This window comes from Marmota monax, unplaced genomic scaffold (assembly GCF_021218885.2).
Source record: "Marmota monax isolate L192 unplaced genomic scaffold, Marmota_monax_Labrador192_F-V1.1 WCK01_AAM20220418_F8-fsc00042, whole genome shotgun sequence".
NCBI classification, from domain to species: Eukaryota; Metazoa; Chordata; class Mammalia; order Rodentia; family Sciuridae; genus Marmota; species Marmota monax.
Window position 1 is genome coordinate 12402342 of NW_026693008.1, and position 24255 is coordinate 12426596.

The following is a 24255-nucleotide window of genomic DNA, read 5'->3' on the forward strand; positions in this document are numbered from 1 at the left end:
AATCTTTGAACTAGAATCTCCAAAGCTGTGAGCCAAAATAAAACTTTTCTCTTCATAAATTAATTATCTCAGGTATTTCATTATAGTGACAGAATGTTAACACGGGTAGAAATCCTAAACAGCGTAAAAACCATTTCTAGGAAAAATAAGTAAGTTCCTAATCTAGAATAAAAATTCTAATTAAAATCCCTTCCTTTGTTGGGGACAGGGGACAAGTTCTCACTATGTAACCCAGGCTGGGCTCCAATTTATAATCCTCCAGCCTTGGCTTTCCAAGTAACTGGGATTAAAGGCATGCACTGCCATACCCAACTCTAAATCATATTCTTAATCATCCTATCAAATCTAACCATGCTTTTCACCTAACATCTATGAAGTATGATCTCCCTCACTTCTGTCTTAAGAAACATGAGACAGTTCAAGGGGAATTGTGGATATGACCTTATTTTAAACTGTACTAACCCTCATGAAATGAATCAGTGGTTTAAAAAAATGTTTATTAAAAAAGGCAAAAATAAAATATTTTTGTGTCACTAAAATTTACTTTTATTTTCTTTATGTCATCCATATTTATTATTTGTGAATGCCATAGAAGACATACATTGGCGCTATGGCACATCATGAAATTTATAAATATATATATATATATATATATATATATATATATATATATATATATGTATAATTGGCAGTCTGTGCTCAAGAATAAATTTAAAGGTGAAAGCATGAGAAAAAAATGTTATTAGGGAGCAGATGGTTTAAGAGACTAGCTTTCAAACTTTTTGTCACTATGTGCATCAATCCTAAACCACTTTCAAAAAAAACAACTAAAGAATAATAACCAATTCAGAACAGAGAGGAAATGTACATGACAGTAACAGGTCCAAAAGGAGTGCGGCAAAGTCAGAAACAGCAGAAGTGGTAGTGAAGAGCATTCATTTAATTTAGAAGTGAAGAACAAAGATTTAGGTTTCAACTAAAAAAATAAAATCACATCTGAGATGTGATGTTCTGTCAGATAATCAAAGGGATAAGGTCACTGCTTTCTACACACACAAGGAGAACACAGGGTAGATTTTCAAATAGGTTACAAGGACTTCCACGCACCTCAAAGGAATGGTAGCCAGGGAAACAGAAAGGAGAGTCCACAGATGACCCCAAAAAAGGCAAAGTGCCTCATTAGGCGAACATAGAAACCAACCTGTCAGAGAATCACTAGGTCAGCCAAATCAGAGTTCTCCCAAATTTCTACAGGAAGTTAAATGATATCTGGGCATGGTTGAACCAAGTGGCATAGCACTCACTACTCCCCACATCTTAGTCGTTCTCTCACTATCCGTAAGAGGTGATGCTGGGGCTTAAATACAATTACATCTGACCCCAAAGCTCTTATGAAAGAGTAGCATATAAAATTGACCTCAAATAATAGGTAGAATTTGAAAACGGAGATTCTCTGGGACTGAAAGAGAAAAGGCAATAAGCAGTGCCAAGGAGGCCACCAGAGGAAGGAAATGGCAAGAGCCAAAGCACAGAGGTGGGAAACCCTGGGCACATGCAGGAATTAAAGGAGGTGATACAAGATAAGGCTTCCAGAAGGTCCTGCAGACTGAGTCAAGGAAGGAGGCATCATTCTAGAGACCATGAGGAATCACTAAAGGCTTTAAAGAGGGGAATGGCATAACTACAGGTAGACTCTGGGAAACTAATCCAACGAATCTTTCTAAGACATGGACAATGGATCAAAGAGTAGGGAGATATCTTGCACATAGTAGATAATTAATATTGAATGGATAAAGGCAGAAAGACAGGTTAAAATGTATTGCATTTCTCCAATATAGTATCAAACCCATTCAACCCAATCCCATTTCATATTGTTTATTTTGCTAATCAGAGATCAAATTCCACTCCTTCTAGAAGGAAATGATGCTGCTGGTGCTTTAACAACGACAACAAAAAATCATCAGTCAAATACAGCCCTGGAAATGTTGCTGTTAAAGTATTTATTCTGGCAGAGATTAATATTTTCCTCTTCTATTCACAAGGAGGTACATCTGAACTGCGGTTGTAACTGCTGAAAAAGAAAACAAAATTAACCAAGTATAAAAGTTAGGCAATGAGGAGGGATCCTCCCCCAGAAAAGGTTACTGGAAAATAAGGAAATCATGAGCTTGACCTCATTTTTCCTTTGCTTTCCTGTAGCATCCAAGTCAAACACAAATTAAGCTATAGCCTTCTTGATGATGCCAGACTTTCTTCTGCACAGGTCCTGGAACCATCTGCAAAGCACCAACTGCTCAGTGAGAAACTGAGGCTGAAAAACACTGAGGTAGTCAAAACCTACCTGATTTTCTTCATGGGAAACCCTCATCTGCTCCTTAAGGACAGACATCCGGGCTGCCTCTTCTTTCCTCAGGACTCTTTCCTTCTTAAGCTCAGGACTCCAGAAGGTCTTGATGCTGTTCATGGAAGATCCCAGCTTGCTGTCCTTGATGTCCAGCTCTTTCCGAAGGAGATCGTTCTCTCTCTGGAGCTCCTTGAGCTGGGCTTGAAGGTCTAACATTGTGCTATCTCTTACCTGCCTCAACATGGAGGGGACCTGGTGGTGGTGGTGATGGGATGAGCCACTCAGGCCACCATGTTGATCGGTGTATGAAAGAACATCTGTGTGGGAAAGTCCTGCGGAAGCAATATTGGGACTACTCCCCATAGCTGTGACTCGGCCTCCATATACAGCTCGATTAGTGGCCCTGCCTAGAGTCATGGTGCCCTTTGGGTATGTTGTGGAAGCCACCCCCTCATGATCACTCAGGTACATGGGTCCAGACGTAGCATAGGCTGCATTAAGGGACTGGATATTCTCCATAGACAGGGTCTTGCCTGTTCCTCCCCCTCCCCCACTACTGGTTCTTCTGTGGCCCAAACGAGGAGACCTTGGCAGACGAGGTGATCTGGAAGGGCTGCCTTCCAGATTGGTGATTGTTCTTGCACTTCCATACATTTTTCTTCTATTATGAGGCGCTACTGAAGAGAAGAAATGCTACACCAAGTTGGGGTTTAAGTCAGTATTTCCACTGTTGACCAGGACTTTCACTGCGTTCTTTTCACGGTCTATACCAGAAAATGACTCCAATCAGAGATCTGCAAAGTGAGAAAAGGAATAGTTAAAAACAAACCTCTTAAGAACTCAGACTATAATGGCATTATATTTTTAAATATACTGGTAGAAAAGAGATGATGAGGAAAGGTGGTAGCTCAACAGTCTCATCTGTAACATTTATTGAAAAAAGAAAAATGACCCCAAAACTTTCTTGCTACATGGAAACATTTTTGTAAATTGCCCTCACTCTGCCACCAAACAAGAAAAAGTTCTCAAAACAAAAATGAAATTCTTTTTTTCCTTAGGAAAATGAAGCTCTCCATTTTGATTTCTGCTGTTAGAATTGGGACCTCCCAAAAATTTCACCAAGGGATTCCGCCATCATGGATACCTTGGCAACAAAATAATCCATCCTTAGGGGCATGACCCCAATGACTAAGAAGCTGCTGCTTCCTAAGATGTCAAAATTTGACAAGTATGTTGATCCTTTCTCCTTCTATACCCATTATAGACAGCACTACTCATCACATTCCTCTTTTCCACTAGGTTGAGAAATCTCTACACAACCTTCTAGATGGTTTACCACTAATCAACTGGCATCAACACATGAATTGGAATCTACTGACCACCTTAGAACTAGGTATCTCTAAAAAGTGGCTCAACCAATGAGACATCTAATGTAAGTTCAGATTCTCAATGCTATCACCAGGGAAAACAGTCTTTTCTTTTCCCTTTCATATATACCTTCCAGGTGTATATGAGAATTCTTTTCCATGTGAGCTAACCTAGTTAATCTTCACAGTAACCACTTGCCACCTGTACAAAAATAGAATAGGGTAATAGAGTATATACCATGTTTGAGTTTCTGGTCACATAACCCCTACAGAAAAGCAATAGAAGCTCCCTGACATGATGAGTCAATTATGTTAGCACAGACTTTATTTAGCTGGGACTTTAGGGTTCTGATTATTCCTTCAATAGGACTCAAGTGACCTTAATGGGGTACATTGTAGCCTCCTGCTCTTCCTCTTAAGGAATTTTTTTAGTATGATTTCTTTTTCCTCAGGTTTATTTTTTTTCCAATACCCTTTTTACCACATTTTTTATTGGTGCATTATAGTTGTACATAATGGTGGGATTTATTGTTACATATTTATACATGCATACAATATAACAATATAATTTGACCAATGTCACTCCCTAGCACTTGCCCCTCCCTCCCGGCCTCTCACCCTTTGCCCCTTTCCTCTACTGAACTCCCTTTGATTTTCATAAGATCCCCAATCCCCCATCTTTCTTTTCCTTTTTCCTCTCTAGCTTCCACATATAAGAGAAAACATACAACCCTTGACCTTCTATTCCTCAGCTTTATGACAATTAAAAGAACCTATTCCAGACAGGAACAAACTGAGGTTGAAATCACTCTAAAAAGGACTAGTTGAGTTACTTAGGCAAATTATTTATCTGTTATAAGCTTCTACTCTCCGATCAATAAAATGCAGATAATACTACCTAACTAATGGTATTGTAGGAAATGAGTCATTTTAATTGATAGTGTTTCAATGAGATAAATACATTAAAAGCAATAAAAGGGGTATCTTTTATTTTGACTTGCCTATCATTCATCTTTTCTCCCTTCTCTACATATACTTTCTAGTAATTCTATCTCTATTTTCCTTAGAGAAGTTGTTTCCATCTCTTTACTAATAGTTCATAGGATTAGGTATGGCTTACTCGCCCTATTCCATCCTAGACAGTGCCAGGGGTGAGAACATGACTTGGGCAATCAACATATTCCATACTCCAGACAAGGGAGCTAGTTTAGGGGTGGAAATGTGATGCCCCTTGGTCCAAAAAGACCCCATACTATGGCTTCAGCTAGAACAACTGGGGAAGGTAAGTTCTTTTGCAGCTGGAATGACTTGCTTTCAAGATGGAGCTCTAAGTGCTTCCATATGGACATGGTCTCCCTGAGAGTGAAACTAGTGCAAAATAAAACAGCACTAGACTCTGAAGATGTAAAACCAAGCCAGGTGACATCATTTGATCCTCCAGATCCAGCAGTCATTAAAGCTTCATCTCTCTTCAAGCCATTTTAGTTATACATGTCAGGTAGACTGACAGATTAATGACTCCACTTTACCTTTCCTCCATGTTCTTAGCAGTACCCTCCTAATTTGACTCTAATTCGAATCATGTGACCTGTTTGGGCCAGTACGTATGATAACATACGTGAACCAAGCAGGGGCCTGAAGTAGCACTTATGTGTTTTTTCTTGTTCATTTCCTCTACCATAACAATAAGGACATGCCCTAATAAAAGATGGGAAACATAAAATACAGCTGTTATGGTTTAGATGAGGTGTTCCCCAAAAGCTCATATGTGAGACAATGCAAGAAGGTTCAGAGGTGAAATGACTGGGTTAGAAGAGCTTAACCTAATCAGTGGCTGCATCTACTGATCAGATTAACTGGGTGGTAACCATAGGCAGGTAGGGTGTGGTTGGAGGAGGTGGGTCACTGGAGGTGTGCCTTTGGGGCTTTATATTTTGTCCCTGCTTCCTGGCTGCCATGTCCTGAGCTGCTTTCCCCCACCACATCCTTCGGCCATGATGTTCTGTCTTCCTTGAGCCCAGAGCTGTGGAATACAGCTTTCCATGGACTGAGACCTCTGAAACCATGAGCCCCAAATAAACTTTTTCTCTTCTCTGTTGTTCTTGTCAAGTCTCTTGGTCACAGTGATGAGAAAGCTGACTAAAACAGCAGCCAAGCTGTCCTAACCAACAGCCAACCAAACCCAAGATGTGCGAGCAAGCCCTGCCAAGATCAGCAAAGCTGCCTAGACAACCAGCAGCTGCTCACGGATGCACAAGCAAGCCCCAATGAGATCAGCTGAGTAGCGCACATTCACAGACTAAATCAATGCTCCTTACTATGACACTGAAGTTTTGTAGTCAGTTTTTTCACAGCATTATGGAGTTAATGGGAAACTGATACATTTGCCCATAAATTTCTTTTTTACTACATTCATTTTAGTTGGAGTTTCTATCACTTACACCCTACAGTCCTCACAGAGAGGATGAAGAAATATTTTCCACAAAGCTTTCCCCTTTCCCTAAAAGGACCTTTAAAAGAATGATATACCTGTTTGTAAGGAAATTCATTTCAAATGTTTGCATTGCTCTGACTTTAATTTTGTTTTCCTTGAAAATACACAAAAATCATTTTGTATCTCATATTTTTGCATGAATAATCTGTTCTATATTTGAAAAAGGGAGAATCAACAGTTTCAACAATAAAAATTTAGTTACATTAAGTAATGAGACAGAGAGACAAGGGGGATAGTATGATCGCTATCACGAATATTCAATGAGATGGGAAGAGCAGGCTACAAAACACTATCTATGATTCACTCACACTTTCGTAAAGCACACGCATATATATATATATATAATCAATAGCAAAGGAGACTAGAGTATCACATATCAAAATGTCACAAGTGGTAGGATTCCAAGGTTTCCATCTTCTTCTTCTTGACATCCGAATGCTCTAAATTTTCTATAATAAGGATATACACTTTTATAATAAATCTTTTTTTCTCTATAATTCCCACAGTTACATGTATGTGTTACCTTTCCAACACTTAGAATCTAGTGATTTAGGTCCCGGCTGGGCCACCACTTACAGAATTGTATCTTCCCAGAAAGTGACTAAATGTCACTTGTCCTCACCTGTCTTCTCCCCTTGTATCTAAAGACAGACATTTCTGATTTCTCTGTTTGAGGTCCCTCTCACAAAAGCCATGAAATTTATATCCACACAGATTTAATCCTCAGTGATTTCACTAGGTCAGCTGGCCAAGATTTTGGAGAACTACAAGAACCAACAAGCAAAAAGTGAATGTGTTCCTTTTGGAAACAAGCGCGCGCGCGCACACACACACACACACACACACACAACATACAACATGCATAGAAACATTATCTTGTTTGAAATAATATTTCCTTATTTAAAAAGCAATGTATGTTGAGACTAGCTCACAGTTTCCTCTGGCTTTCCTTATCTAGGTTTAGTATCAGATTTATTCTAGTATGACAATGGATGAAGAAGCTTCCATTTCTCATATGGCCTGGAACAGCTAACATAGTACAGCCCTTTCTATTTCAGAAATGTTTGGTAGAACAGATTCATAAAACTGAATGGGCTTGGTTGTTGGTTAACTTCATTTTTTTGCTATGTTTACTGATCTTCTTTGGTTTGCTGCCTATTTTGTATCAATCATTGTAAAAATTCTTTTTCTTCAGAAACTCCATTCCACCTAGATTTTTCCGTCTAATTGGTACTGCTTTGTATAACTTTTCCTTAAAATTTTAAAAATCATCTGCTCTTCTGTCCCCATCTCACTCCAAATGTCCTTAGTAATTTTCTTTTTCTCTTGATAACAATATGATAAATGTTTGTCTCCTAGAGTGTCAAAGGTGTAACATTTTATTTTATTGATGTATTTTACTACATTCTCTTTTCTATTTCATCTGTATCTCTTTCCCCTTAATAATTTCTGCTTCCTTTGTGTTTGATTTTAGTTTTAGTTTTGTCTTTATTTTACTTTCCCCTTTCTGCATTAAATACTCATTTGCCTTCAATCACATTTTCAATTAAATGTGTGATATGACACAAGAATATTCATATGGCTGAAATCAGAAATGTCTGTCTTTAGATACAAGGGGAGAAGACAGGTGAGGACAAGGGCTGTATGCATAAAACCTTTACTGTCATTTGTAACTAGCTTGCTATTTTTCATTTGAAATATTTTCTATCCCAGTAATTAACCATAAGGATATATTTAAATGTCAAAGTGGATAGAAATGTGGGGGTAAAAATTTGCAGTTCAAATTTTTATGGCATTGGGGTCTGAGAATATAGTACATTTTTTTTAATTTGTTAAGAAGTTGTAATTGGTCTAATGGTGTTCTTAATTGTTGAGCAACTAATGAATTATTTTAGAAAATGCAGATAAGATTAAGGGAGAAAATAAAAACAATCCTGTCACTCATAGACAACCTCTGTTAACAAACTAATGTTGTTGCTTCCAAATCCTTTACAGAGTTCACACTTTTTTTATAATTTTAGACAATATCGGTATTATATTCTATATAAAGTCTTGTACTCTCCTTTTTCCTCAATGTTTCATTCTTAACATCATCTCCTTTGTCTACCTAACATGAATGCAATACAACATTTTTATAAGACATGACTTTTAAACAAATTTTTTTAGTTGTTGATGGACCTTTTTATTTGCTTATTTATATGTGGTGCTGGGAATCGAATGTAGTGCCTCACACATACGAGGCAAGCACTCTACCACTGAGCTACAACTCCAGCCCCTTTAAGACATGATTTTTAATGACTACAATGAGACTCCAAAAGATGGCAACCAAAAATCCTTCCCTTCCTATAAAATTTGTGACCCCTTCCTTCAAAAAAGGATTCTATTCCCTTCTACTTGAATCTGGACTGGTTGCGACCTGCTTACATAAACCAGTGTGGCAGATGTGACACTACTCCACTCTACTCTTTAAGGCTAAGCCCTTAAAGAAACCTGGCAGTTTCTCATTTCATCTCTTAAAATCCAACTGCCATGAAGAAAGGAAGTCCAACCTACCCTGCTGAAAAAAAGCCACACAGGAGGGACTTGGGAGATGAGACACCACATGGAGAGACAGGCCACATGAAGGAGAACCAAAAAGCCTCATCCAACACTAAGACACTAGACTAGTGAGACAAGCCATCTTGAACTTTCCAGCCCACTCCAACTGCCACCTGAAATCAGATCCATGAGTGATACTCTTGCACTGTAAGTAACATCAGAACCATCAGTTGGCCTGCAGAGTGCTGGGAAATAAGTTTAAACCTCCTGAAGTTCAGGGCATTTTTGTTAGAGAGCAAAAGGCATGAAACATTCAATTAATGTTTCATTGAAAGATTATCTAATGGGGCTGGGATTATGGCTTAGCGGTAGAGTGCTCGCTTAGCATGTGTGGGGCCCTGGGTTCGATCCTCAGCACCACATAAAAATAAAATAAAGATATTGTGTCCAACTATAACTAAAAAATAAATATTCAAAAAAAAGGTTGTCTATAATCATTTATTTAACCAATCACCTATTATGAGACACTTAGGTCACTTTTAAGTGGAACTACAATTAATATTGTGATAGAAAAAGATTTGATTAATATTCTGATTGATAAAGCTATTATTACTTCCCTAGGATAAATTTATATGAATAGAATTATAAGATCAAAGAGGTGGTACAAGAGGCCCTAAGCAACTTAGGAAGACCCTGTCTCTAAATAAAAAAGGCGGGGATATGGCTTAGTGGTTAAGTGCCCTAGAGAAAGAAGGGGGGGGCAGTTCGAGAGGAAAGAAGGAAAGAAGGAAGGAAGGAAGGAAGGAAGGGAGGGAGGAAGGACAGAGAGGGAAAATAAGTTAGGATGGAAGGAACAATATATACTCACATACTTACCCTAAACTATTTTTCCTCCATAAACTCCACTCTTTACAGTCAATGTTCCTAAAAGGAACCATTTCTTGAGGCTACTCAAAATCCCTGAATTACCAAACCCCAATTTCAGCATAGTACATTTAGTGATTATATCTTAAGAATTATTTATTAAATACCAGTCCATCTGTTTTCAGCCAGTACTTTCTGAATAGTTTGGTAAATGCTTAAACAAGGCTGATGAGATCTTGATTTTACACCCAGATATTTCAGAAACATTTAGGATACTAATGTGTACTATAAATGTCCCCAAACTGATCCATTCATGATGTAACTTTTCTCAATTTTATTTGACAAATGAACATTTTTGTTTTGTTTTGTATCCAAGTGTTGAGACAAGACAGCTTCTGGTCTATGGGAAATTACTGCTGAGAATGAACTTTCTCATACAGAGCTTTCTTCATCTCAGATACAAAGGGTTTGAGGGGAAGATGGTCAAAGAAACCAGACACTCTTTCAAGGACAGGGACATGAAATTGACTCCCCAATAATCAGAATCTGTCTTTAACAATGAAGTAATAGAAAAGTAATAACCGATTGGAGTTCTGAACCCACTAAGTCAAGAAACAAATATAATTACTTATTTATTTTTCAAACCTCAGTAAAGAAGTCAGAATGTCAGGAATTAGCAGTCTGTGTTAAGCAGTTGAGGGGACAAGTTGATACTTCTACCATCACCTGTCACTCTGGACAAGATAGATTATATCCAATTCTACAGAACTTATCAAATAAAATATGAAATTTAGAGACTACCAAAATTATAAAGGGAAATTTTCTTGATCACTGTACATCTGCTTCTTGACAATGAAGTTTAATTAGCAACCTAGGCCAAAGACATTTAGAAATGAGTTTCTTACTCCAATTTATAAGGAGCAGGGAGATTTCCTGAGACCATTTCACCCTTAAGCTGCTGCACGTAGCATGATTGATTTCATAGAAGAAGTAAAGGCTTAGCTGACAATGTCAGCCAAAGGTAGGTCCCTATGGCCACCTGATTCCTACCTGTTCCACTGAGCTGCTCACACCCTCCACCCTCTGCCCAGCTGTGTTTAAGTTCCTTGGTATATTTTAAGGTACTTGTTTTGACACTTAGGCTTTTTTTAGTTGTTGTCTCCTAATTTCTCGTCTACCCTGTTTTTGGTTTTTTTTTTTTTTTATTCTCTAAAATGAATCTCTGAGAAAGAGCAAAAAAGATTAACTTTATTTATCAATAATATATCTTCTACTTCCCATTACTGACTTCAGAGAAAAATATTTAACCTTGTCCACTATAAATGCATTTCAGGAAATAAGGTAGCAGTTAAGATCTTTCTGTTTGAAACACTATTATGGAGCCAAGAAAGGCTCCATCATTGGACTTCCTTATAAACTCTTTAAAGTACCTGTTGTGCTGGGCACGGTGGCACACACCCATAATCCCAGCTGCTCAGGAGGCTGAGGCAGGAGGATCAGGAGTTCAAAGCCAGCCTCAGCAACTTAGCAAGGCCCTAAGCAACTCAGCAAGATCCTGTCTCTAAATAAAATATTTTTAAAAGGCTGGGGATGTGGCTCAGTGGTTATGCACGCCAGGGTTCAATCCCCAGCACCACCTCCCTCAAAAAAAAACAAACAAACAAAAAAAAACCCTGTCATGTATATATTTATGATATGCAACACTAAAAGCATAAATTATTAATTAGATCAAACTGTGCACAGAAATGAACGTTGCCAACATCAAAGAAATAACAGCAAAGAAATTAGTTGCACACACCTTTTCATGTTAGAAGTGCCTCATGAATAAAATTTGACATCCAACGGTAAGTTCCACTTAAGACTCAAACAAAGTAAAAGATGGTTTTATGAACCTATGTGAATGCTTTCTCTAATTGCATATGGATTCATAAATAAAATATATGTCATCCACTCACTCTCTTAAAAGGTTTAAAGACTCTTCAACTGGTAGCTCAGGGGAAAGAAAAGCTGGAGAGAGCCTGATTCCCATCTACCTCAAGTAGCTCAGACTATCATGGTCTGGAATGGTCTATTTTAAGACAAAAGCACTTCCTGCTATCTGCTGTAAATTAGGTTAAGTTTGTTTCCACAGATTTCAGCTTCAGCCCATCACCTGAGCCCTGCTGACAGACCATGTGAGCTGAGATCACCATTATCTCCCAAGATTTAGCCAACTTAAAATATCTCTTATTGTTTCTGATAGGCCTCCCCAACTTTTTATAAGTTCTAAATTCTAAAATTCTAAATACTTTTAGAATTTAATTCTAAAAACCTTTCCATGGAAGACATGGTACGGATCAGATCTCAAGCAAGAAGCAGCTGCCCAAGAGCAAGACACTGTCTGCAGATGTGCAATATATGGCTAGCATGGTGTTATTTAGAATTTTGATCCAGTTGCCAACATAGAAAGATACAGACATTTTACATTAACATCTCAGATTCTGGCTTCTTCTGAAAAACCTGTAAGCCTGAAAATGTCAGGCCCACTTTCTTCCAAAGTAACTACAGATTAGAGCCAACCAGAACTGTCCCTTTAAGACAAAGCAAGAACCCTCCTATTTGCCACAGTCCCCTCCACTTCCTATTACCTTATATTCAGTCCAATGCCTTCTGTCCATGCTTGCCCCTATAGGCACTTAAATTTATTATCACTTCTACCCACATAAAAGATCTTAAATAAGAATTCATTCTCCTTCACCACCCATTTCAAGTTGATTAACAAATTATACCAATCGTTATCTCCAAAATCACCCTTGAATCTGTTCTCTTTGTGTTTTAGTCATTTTTTTTTCTGTCACTGTGACCAAAAGACCTAACAAGAACAATGTAGAGGAGGAAAAGTTAATCTGGGGCTCATGGTTTCAAAGGTCTCAGTCCATAAAAGGCCAACTCCATTGCTCTGGGTCCAAGGTGAGGCAGAACATCACAGCAGAAGAAAGAAGCTCAGGACAGCCACCAAGAAGCAGAGAGAGAGTGCCACTCATTAGGGACAAAATATAAACCTCCAGTCACCCCTAGTGACCTATCTCCTCCAGCTACACCCTACCTGCCTACAGTCACCACCCAGTTGATACATATTGTTGGATTAATCCACTGGTTGGGTTAAAATCTCACACATAAGCTTTTGTGGAATAACACACATCGAAACCATAACACCTTGTTCCCACATTGACTATCACCTCTCTATTACACCAACATGACTTTTGCTTAAGATGTCCTATACTTCAGCATTCAGGGAAGGATCTCCCTACTCTGAATATCCTCTATTCTGTCACGACTTCTGAAACATCAACCAAACTATTTTAAGATGCAAATGTGATCAAAACGTATTTCTCCTCCTCACTAAAAACCCTTCAAAGCTTCCCGTGCTCTGTAGACAAAACCAAAATCCTTCTCACGGTCAGAGGCCTGTAGGATACTACCAACAGTTTCAGCCTCCTCTTGCCGCTTTCTCTTTCACCAGCTGTGACTTGGTCATCTTTCTGTTGCGCAAACACATCAATTCCCTTCCTGTTTCTGTGCCATCACACATGCTGTTCTCTTTGTAGGGCTAATTCCTATGCATCATTTATCAGAGCATCTGATAACTGACCTTCTACAAGGTCTAGCCCACAATTTAAGCCCCTCAATTACATTCTGTCAAAGCATAATGCTGTTTAAACAAAAATCATGGTATGAAAAACACTGTATTTTTTTTAATAAATGAAGCTGACTTTATTTGCCCTGTTGAGGGTCATCTGATTGGCCCTTTAGTTTAGGTTAGAGTAGGGTGACCAGGTAACATGGATACTCTGGTGAAGGTGTAAGAAAACCTTTTATAACCCACTCAAGGTTGCCCCTCTTCATATTCCTAGTTTGCAAAATGTAAACCTTGGAGGAATCTATATCACACGTGTCCTAGAGTGTTCCAGGAGAGAAGCCACTGATGCCCCAGTCTCTCATGCCAAGATTCAAAGTGAGATCTAGGTGAAGGTATGAATGTGATTACAAAAAAGGTCTAGAGCTCCTGGAAATAAATAATTACTCAAGACAAGAAGGAGTCCAGGCTGGCAATCTGAACTCAAAACAAGTGACCAGGTAGCCTTGGAGAAACCCATAGGAACAAAGCATGTGAGTAAGGCTGGAAGCTTCCAGAGACACAGCATGCTATGTGGAACCTATACGCTGAAACAACATTGGGCACAGGGCTGCAACTCATGAGGACATCCATGCATCCTAGGTAGGGTTTCCCACAAGCAGACACTGGAGCAAGGATTAAGTGCAGGTAGCTCATTTAGAGGGCAGTCAGTCTCAGGAAGTACTAAAGAGGATCATTTGGCACTAAGAGAAGAGAAGGAAATCAATATGGGGTGCATTTTTCAGAGAGGTAATACTATGTGTAACTTGGTTCAGTCCTGTTGAAGGAGCTCTGAAAAACACTGTAAGACCTGCCTCATGGATACTTGGCCAAAAAGCAAAGAAAACACTCATCATTGGCTGAGGGCTGCTCCCCTGCACTACAAGGAAGCCAAGAGAAAGCCCTCCTGTTTCCACATAGGCCATGAGTGCCAAGGAGATATGGGGGCATTGAGAGCATGTGCTATACTACACATGGCACACTGTGTCTGAGCTTGGCTGCGCGGAGACTGGGTTGGGCCTTGCAGGACTATACCATAGGGACCAGAGGGGACCTGCAGCATCTTTCCACGTGAGGAAGATCAGCCTCAACAACGACACCTTGTGGCATCAAGAAGCAATCAGGCTGTGTGGGATTTTCTTCCCTTTGGGCAGGGTGGCCCAGGGGAATGAGGAGACAAGGAGAAGTAGGGAAGGCAGGGGGTCCCTAGTAGAGAGACCTGGGACTTCTCGCTAAGCTGACGGGTGGGTTTCAGCATTTGGGGTTTAATTTGGATAAATGAAACTGGGAGCAAGAGTTTTAGTTGAATTTTTTCTTACTATTCTCCATTTATTTTATAAACTTGTAGTTAAAGCACAACATATCTACAACAAAGGTAAATCTTGATTATACAGATCAATTAATTTTTATAAAGTGAACACACCTGATCAGTCTGCTGTTAGGGGATGTTGACAGTGTTCTAAATCCTGATCAGGTGTGTTCACTTATGATTTCATATGAATCTGTGTGATTACTTGTTGGAATCTCTCCTCCCTCCTACTGTAAGCCCCTATACTGTGCCCCATGGTTTAACATTTGGTCTAACATTGTGTGGTGGCCCAGGGCAAGAGGACAAACACAGGCCCATGTGCCATCCGGCTTTATCTTCTAAAGTTATATAGTGAGCTAACAAACTGTTAAATAAAATGCATTCAATACTCCTACCTTGACAAACGTAAGGATGAGAAAGGTAAGGTATGAGTTTTGAATTAAAATTCTTAAGCTCTTCAGAGTTCTAGCCAAAACCTGGGGGCTAGAGAAAGGCCTCTCCTTAGTTAACACCTTTTTCTCCCAACCCCTAAACCCCTGTGGCATCACACACATGAACTCTGCAGCTTTCATGCTAGGCTACCTCCATCCAGTCCAGAGAATGGGAAATACTTTCTGTAAAAGAACAAATGATAATATATGTCGGATTTTGTGAGCCACTCATTCTCTGTCATGTGTACCCAACTCTGTAATTTCAGCACAAAAGCAGCCATGGATGATTTAATGGGCATAGATGTGTTCCAACAAAACTTTATAAACACAGGCGGTAGCTGACCTTGACCCACAGGCAGTAGTTCTCTTTCACCTGGCCTATAACTTCACAAATAGGTATCCCTTAGCCTGGGAATGTGCACACTGGTAGCGGGGTTTGCCCTCAGGAAGAGAGACCCAGCCACGATTTCCAAGCAGACCTTGGAAGACAACTTGGGATCATTTAGGCAGTGAAGTCACAGGCTGTGGGTACCCAGAGAGGACTCTAGAATTCCAGGCACAGGCTCCAAGTGAGTATCTGCACTTAACCCAGAGGACTTCTCCCATGGGGAAGATACAGTCATAAGGGGGCCAGAGTGGACCCTCTAGGGAATAAGGCCCAGTGCAGGGGAAAGTTTCTCTGGCCCAGGTCGAACATAGGAGCTACACAAAACAATCCCTGAATACTGAAAAGAATAAAGCGGGTGCTTTAGTATTGTGATCTTTTCATGTCATTGAAATGACTTGCATGGAAGGTATGTGACAATTTTGTAATTACAGCCAGAGAAGAGAAAAGGAAAGGGGAGCCTCAGAATCAGATCTGGTTAGTTATCTCTCTCTAACTTCTTGATGTGCAACCTCAAGCAAATTACTTCACTTCCCTCACCCTCACTTTTTTCATCTGTATAATAGGGATAACAGCAGTACCTTTCATAGGAATTTGGGAAATATTAAATGAGATGATACAAGAAAATTGCTTAGCACAATGCCCATCTCACAGCTGGTTCTCTATAAGAGCTGACTTTGATCAGCCCAAGGCTACCAGAACATGACACAGTGGTTTTAAACCTCCAAGTTATCTCAGGAATTCTCTTGGTTCACTAAGCTTAGCCTTGTCAGACTATCTTGGATCAAACTCAATTTACTATTTTAAAATGCTTAAGTCATCGGTCATTTTTTAAAAACTGGAAAGATCTTCAGGCGACTCTATTGTACATCAACAGATACTGAAAGTCCCAATAGTAAACAATTTAATCCTTAAATGCCACAAAGACATGGATTAAGAAAAAAATCCAATTCAACAGAGATTTTCAAAAACACTTTCCCATCACTCTCTAAAAAGCTCTATGTAAGTTAAACACACCTATGCACATATCACCACTCTCTCCTTTAGTTCCTCCAAACTCATTTTATAATTACTGTTTTCCATGTGCAGATTTAGCATGATTACATGCTCAGCTACCTTGGCTCATATTTTGTAGCAAAGTGTTTGAGTGAGGAGGAAGACTATACTCCATGCTATAAGGGAAGGGCTCAGTATACCCAAGTATTGGTTAACTGCTCTGTTCATTAGCCAACTGTTAAATTTCAAATCTTATCAATTAATTTCAAAAAATTAAATTGAAAACACCTAAAAACTTTTGCTAAAGAAACACACTATTATCTAGCACACAGCTAAACCTCCAAGTTAAAAATACATCAAAACCCAAACAATAGGCAGTAAAAATAAAAACTAACTTGAGATGCTAAACTGAATTAAAATAACAGTTATGGTTAATATAATATGCTGATTATAACAACATTATTCGTTGCCTCATAAAGTCTCATAAATGGAACAAATTAAACTGGTTGCACTGAAGAGAAAAATAACTAAGGTTTTCAGATTCATTTTTAAAACATCTGTGCATTTCTTTTAATCTGCAAACATGAAATGTCAACTGGCAGAGCTTTAGCTGTAGCATACTTACAAAATAAAGAATATTCAGGATTTATTGGGTTTTACACTAAAAAATCTTCAATCTGTCAACTAACAGATGTTCCAGAGAAAATGACAGAAAGGAGGAAGAATAACCATTGTATCCTCTTGCCCCTAAAAATCCAATCACACAGAATTTTCCTACATTTACAATAATATATGGGGATTATGTCTAAATAGCTTTTTTACTAAAAGAGAATATACACATAATCACATACACAAGGAAAAATTTTAGCCATGATTTCTAAGCAAAAAAAAAAAAAATCCACAATCAACAGCAGGAGATAGAGAATGGCTTAAACGTAGAAATTTCAGAAACAAGCACTCATCTACGTATTCTGGAAAGAAGAAAAAAATAAATGTTATTACTTAACTGAGGTCTCTCAAGAATACGATTGATAACCATGGAAGAGTCACATTTGAGCCTTTAGCAAGAATTAAGTGGACAGAGCTGAATGATACTCAGAAAATCCTTTGAAAACTGAAAATACAGCTAAGCACAGTGGTGCACACCTATAATCCCAGTGACTCAGAAGCCTCTGGCAGGGGAATTGCAAGTTCAAGGCCAGCCTCAGCGACTTAGCAAAAACTTGTCTCAAAATAAAAAATAAAAAAGGCTGGGGATGTTGCTCAGTGGTACAGCACCCTGGGTTCAATCCCTAGTAAGGCAGGGAGGGGAAGACATAGAGTACAGTGAAGGAGAATCAATTAGTACATGAAGTCATCAACTGAGGCAAATGTCTTGTCTAAGAATGCAGAATGTAACTGTATCTAAGAGAAAAATAAATAAAAAGAAAATGAGGTTACGTGGTTTGAATCTATTCAATAAATATTTCTCAAGAACAAATCTGTATTATGGTTTCTAACATTCAAAACACTCAAATTCTTCCATTTGGAAAGGGGTCAGAGCCTCTTTATTCTATTGTGCAAGGCTGTACAAGGCTGCCAGCCACTCTGGACATTGGAAACAGCAAGGTCCTCTCTGAAAATAAAAGATGAGGACACGTGTTGTATCATATAAGAAGGAGAATATCCAGCTTCAAACTGGGTGAGAAATGGGGCTGGGTGGCAGATCCACAGTCATGTTTTTTAAAAAGCTGCAAATCTCATGAGAACTTAACAATTGTTTTTAGTTCAGTAACATGGAAACAAACAATGTAAGTATATTCTTGATGATCACAGCAGACAGGCCGCACAAGTATGAGCTCCAAGCCATACCCTTGAGGAATCACTCTGATCAATGAGATAAGAAAAACAGATGAACTTGGGACTCTAAATGAGGTGTTCCCACTGGGTGAAAGGTAAGGGAGGGCAAGTTCCTCAGCAGGAATGGAAGTTACACAGAAGCTGAAAACTGGGGAGATGGTGGGAGAATTGAGTCATTGCACAGCAGGGTAGACCAGCTGACTGCCAAAGAACCCGCCCAGAATGATCAGCCTCATATTCTGGTTACAAGCAGCAATTTAGTTAATGCAGTTAAATTAATGCTGTTAATTCGAATTAGTAATATGAAGTGTACTCAATTTCAAAATTGATTTAAGCTTTATGAAGGCATAAGAGCTTTTTTTTAAAAAAAAAATGCCTTACCAGCTTTATGTTTATATAATTAAAGCATCATTAAAATAACAATAATTTATATTCAACCCTGGGGTTCTATGAGAAATTTTCTTTAAAAGGGATCTCATCCAAGTTTGATAAACCAAGGTGAAATGATTGAGCATACCATACACTTGAGTCCTGACTCTCACACTTACTGTTTAACCTTGAGCAAGTTAATGAATTTCTCTGAGTCTCAGTAAGTGTCTCAGTAAATAACAATGTCCTCAGGTGTAGCAATGGCTACTTTACAAAAATGAAGTGAGTGATGATTAAATCAGAGACTGGAAAAAGTGCTTAGTGCAATGCCTAAGGCTGTAAGTACTCAGTACAACCACCACCATCGTCATCAATATTGAATACAGATTCATTGGGTTGCTTTCTTAAATTAAAACCTTAGTGCAGTTTGTTTCTTTCTTATGAGTAAAATAGAAATAATATTCATAATCATCATAATCATCATCATCTTGCAATGGGTCTGAAAAGACTGGCTAGTTAAAAAGTTTGCCAAAAAATTCGCACACAAAAGTAAAATGTTGGACAATGCAGTAAATTGCATCATTTGTTCAAAATATTCGCCATCCCTCTCTATCTGGCCCATCCCTCCTACAGGAGGAGAACCCTTGCTCTGCTGATATTTGACTTGGCCCTGTGACTTGTTTAGACCAAGAAAATGCGAGCTGACGTAACTGATGCCATATTCGCACAACAGTTATGAGAGCCAACTTGTGAGTAAACCATAATGTTCTTCCCCAATATGAGGATGGTCTGTCCAAGAAAGATTCCTTCAGCCTGGGTCCCAGAACAGAACCACAGACAATCTGAGAGAGGGAAACCACTGAGATGAGATGTAGAGATCATTTGTCATTTTATTATACCTAGCAATATCTGACTAATACATTCAGCTACCATGAATATAGTGCTAATATTTAACATTAAGGTTAAGATATAGGATAGCATTTCTCACTGATTTATCTCTCATTTCTTTCTTCCTCCTTTTACTGCATTATTAATCTAGGTAATAGAGACAGAATATTTTGTGTTGGGTCTCTAGATAGGCACAAATCACTTATAAATGTCTTTTCAAACATCGATGCATACAACCAACCATTTTAACTCCTTTCATATGTATTCTGTTTATCATTCCTAGGCTCTCTTTCCTGATAAATAGCTACTCTTGATGCTTGGCCATAAAGATCAAGGCTCAAAGGACAATAAATCCTGTCTGAGATGATACAGTAGTACAAAACTGTGCAAATAGTAAATGCCAGCTAGCATCAGTGGGTATGGCCTGGAGCCCATGACTCTAATGGTTTTCACATGAATGAATACACATCCTGGAAGACAGCCCCTGGACCAAGTATGCTTCACCACAGGAAGCCAAGAGAAAGGGAACCATGCATCTGCTCTCTGTGATCCCAACTCATAGGGCTCTGTGAGTTTCTGATTGCACCAATAATGCCAGTGTCTTTTCTTGAGCCTTGTGCAAGACAGATAATTTGACATAATAGCTCCTTGAAGGCAAGAAATATGTCTTGTTCATCTTCATATCTCAGCACTATTACATTTGTAACTAAAGGCAGCTCAGTGTGGAAAAGTTAAAAGCATGGGTTATGAGGCCACAGGTACAAGATTCAAATTCTAGTTTCTCCACTTACTTGTGTCAGGACCTTGTGAGCAGGTACTATACATACCCAGCCAATGGCCTTCTGACTTAAACAGTTAAGAGTTCCCCAAGGAACTTCCCACAGTCAATACAGCCTGAGGCATTCTTTTGAAACTTGGGAAGCTAATCTTCCCTTGTAAAGGGTTGAACACTGGTACTAGAAAATTAACCACCTTTGAAAACAGCTGACAGATTATTATACACCAATGTTTACAGCAATGTCATTCAAAATAGCCAAAAGATGGCGGGGAAGAAAGCAAGTAGTATCCATCGACATCGACCTTAAAAAGAATTAAACTCTGATGCACGCGACAACACGAATGACTTTTGGAAACATTATTCTAAGTGAAATAAACCAGACACAATAGAATAAATACTATATAATACCATTTATGTGAAGTACCCAGGCTAGTCAAGTTCATAGAGACATAAAAGCAGAATAGATATCTCCAGGGTTTGGAGGAAGGCGATTGAGGAGTTGTGGTTTAACGGGTACAGAGTTTCAGTCTGGGACAAAGAAAAAGTTCTAGAGGTAGATGATGGTGAAATTTAAAACAGTTGAAATGGCAATTTGTGTCATGCATATTTTACCACAATAAAACAAAAGATAATAATAAAAATAAGCTTTAAAAAACAAAAGAAAAAAACGACGACGTAAATTAGTGTTTACATACTCCTCCTCCCTTCCCCCTCATGTGGCACATGTTTTCCACTCTCTCCATCATTTCCTAGTGGGATTAAACTCCAGTTGCCACTGCAGCAAATTACTTAATAATGCCTCATCTAATGGCTGACCTCTCTTTCTTATCTTGTATCCTCATGCATTTATTAGTGTTCCCTATATGTCCCAAATAATTACTTGCACTAGAATACTTCTTAGGGATAGCTTCTGTGGGAAACACAACTAAGACACCTAGGCAAGTTTCCTAATTTCTCTGAACATTAATTTCCTCACCAAGAAAAATAAAACTTAGATCAAGGAGTTATGGTAGAGATTAAATGAGATAATTCTTAAAACTGCTTAGCACAGTACCTGACTCAGAATGAGCACATAATATGAACTTCTGGTCCAACAGTGATCTGTCATTCTGAGAGATGATAGATTATGTCTCTCAGTTTCGGGAAGAGATTAGAAATCCAAGAGCCAACTCATTCCCATCTTCTACCTGATTAACATCTCCCAGGACTTAGCATTCACCATTTAACCACAAGAGGCATTAAAAGGAATTGGAATTTTCACATCCAACTCAATCCTTTGCCTAGAAGTTGGCTGAGCCCCACAAAGGAAGTTAGATAAGCTCCCCAGATATTAACCAAACCCTTCAGAGCAGATATAATAATATCATCATACCCTCTTGACCTAGGAGGTAATTAGAGAACTGTGAGGTTAACTGTTCACCAACTGTAATTCGCATCCCTTCCTCTCTTTGGTTCCAAATGTACCATGTTAGCATCACTAAGGGTGTTAGTCAGCTTTTCATCACTGTGATCAAAATAACTGACAAGAACAACTTATAGGAGGAAAGATTTATTTTGGCTCCCAGTTTCAGAGGGTTCATGGCAGAGAGGCACCGTAGAGGAAAACTGTTCAGCTGATAGCAGCTGGGAAGCAGAGAGAGGGTCAGGGGGAAGGGCCTAGGGACAAGATAAATCCTTCCAGAACATGCCCTCACTGACCTACTTTCTCCAACTAGGTCCCACCTCCCAGTAGTTCATTCCGTTGTCAGTGGATTAATCCACTTGATGAGATCCAAGTATTCATGATCCAATGATTGCCTAAAAGCCTCACCTGTGAAACTTGCTGCGGCGGGGACCATGCTTTCAACACATGAGTTTTGAGGGGACATTACAGATCTAAACCATAGCACTAAGGTTTATGGCAAAGACCGGGAAACATTTAGTCTTTTCTAGTTCCACAGTACATCATTCTAACAAATGAAAGCATGGAATCATGAAATTCCATTGAGGTGTATCCTTTGCCAAGTACCATTTTATTTGCTTTGGTTTCTGTTGTTTGCCAGAATACATAGAGAATGTTGTTACCACAATGATCACCTATGCTGACTGGAAAACCAGAGGAACAGGTTATTGGTTCTGGTGGACTCTCAAAAAAGACTGATGAGGTCCAGGGATGTAGCTCTGTGGCAAAGCACACACTTAGCATGCACAAGGCCCTGGGTTTTAATATTATTTTTTTAATAAAAAATAAGACTTGGGCTGGGGTTGTGGCTCAGTGGTAGAGTGTTCGCCTAGCACGTGTGAGGCCCTGGGTTCTATCCTCAGCACCACATAAAAATAAATAAGTAAAATAAAGGTATTGGGTCTAACTACAAGTACAAGATAAGTATTTTTTAAAAGAAGACTGAAGATAAATTCAATGTCTATCTCCTACTGCTATAGAAAATGCCTTTCTGAATATGTTTTTTTTTTCAAAAACTAGACAAAGAAATGTTGACTAGACTTCCATATTAAAAAAGCTCCGTTCCAAAAAACAAATAAATGCTAAAATCCCAAATTACATCTTGCTGTTTAACATAATCCCCAAAGCTTTTTGTCCAATATTTCATACATACATAGTCTTTCTACTTTGTTCATATTTCACAATCTATATAGAACTGGCCAAATTAAGCTCAAAGCTTCTGACTAAACCCCACCCAAACTGGGCATGTCTAATAGTTTCCATCTTTGCCTCAGTTACATTACGAGGTTCATACTTCTCCATGTATTATGGCCCACATTTTCCATTTCCCACTTACAAAATAATGACAAAATTCAAGAAGTATGCTAGTGATTGCACAAAACTCCTATACAAATATGGTGATGCTGCTGAAATAAAACTACTCTGGCTGTGATACAATTGATCAAAATATTGTTTCATAAACTGAGGCACAGAAATTAAAAGCAATGTATGAAAGGCAGCTCAGCTGTGTTGCCATGTAATGTACAAAAATGTAGTCAGAGGCAGCCAGTATGGGTGGGGCAGTTGAATGCTGCTACATCCCCTGACTTTCAATCTTGTACGCAGGCATCAGGGAATAATTAAACCATTCCCATTCATGAACTATCTCATGCCACTTTCAAAGTCTGTACACTATAAATTATTCTAAGTACTTCCCTCTATTAGTCTAACAAAGTCAGTTTGATTCTGTCCATTAACTGTAAACATTTGCAAAGATTTTTTAGCAAGATCCATACTCTCTGTGCCCTACTTAAAACTCACTGAAGAGAGCATGGTACTGGATGGTCTTTGGAGAGACTCTCCAAACCTACAAGTATTACAGAGTTCCACAGCAGATCTTTGATCACCTAGAAAATGGTCTTTGAAAGTTAGTAAGGTTGTATAAATTGTGTTTGGGCAATGAAATTACAAAGGGCACTGTAGGATATCCAAAGCCATATTCAATCTATGGTTCTCCAGGCTATCCAGTTACCCACTCTCCCCAATTTCAAGCTCATCACCCCCAACTTAAGCCTCATACTCCACAAGAAAATTATTATTGCAAGAAAAGTAGACTGAAAGGAGAACAGAGAATTCAGTGTTTCTGATTATGCCAATCCCCTACTTGAAATCTCTTGAAGTTTCAGCTCAAGCTCCATGTTCTAAATAGCTCTTGGGATCCTTATGCCCTGTCATTCTCTCCAACTTTTCTCACCATTCACTTGCAGCCAAGCTAAACTCTGGCTCTACAGGTTTACCTATGTTCCCCTCGACAAACCCCAGATCTTCCATTCTCTCACTTAACTTTGGACTTGGGCACACCCTGTTCCCTCAGCTGTTTCCAGCTAACTCCACTTCCCTTTCAGTGACAGCTTAAGTGTTCCCCTCCTCAGGAATCCTTCCTTCATCTTTCATCCATAAATGTCCTAGGTCCTCCATGACGGCCTTGATGCACCCCTATGAGAGCACCTATTGCTACAGCCTGCTTGCTTCTCTGGTACTCCAATAGCTGCTACTATCCCAGAGCACCCTCAAATCA

At 38.9% G+C, this 24255-nt stretch overlaps 1 protein-coding gene across 16 annotated transcripts in view; it reads right to left on the minus strand.

The window, feature by feature from the left end:
- The window catches only part of Erc2 (ELKS/RAB6-interacting/CAST family member 2), an 882113-nt gene that overhangs the window by 847156 nt on the left and 10702 nt on the right, over positions 1-24255 (minus strand). For all 16 annotated transcript variants that reach the window (XR_009227574.1, XR_009227575.1, XR_009227577.1 and 13 more), the window contains one exon: positions 2342-3138. Coding sequence is in view for 12 of the 16 variants with exons in the window: in XM_058582164.1 (XP_058438147.1) it covers positions 2342-2998 (657 nt within the window). In the remaining 4 variants the exon portion in view is untranslated. The remainder of the gene's footprint in view (positions 1-2341; positions 3139-24255) is intronic.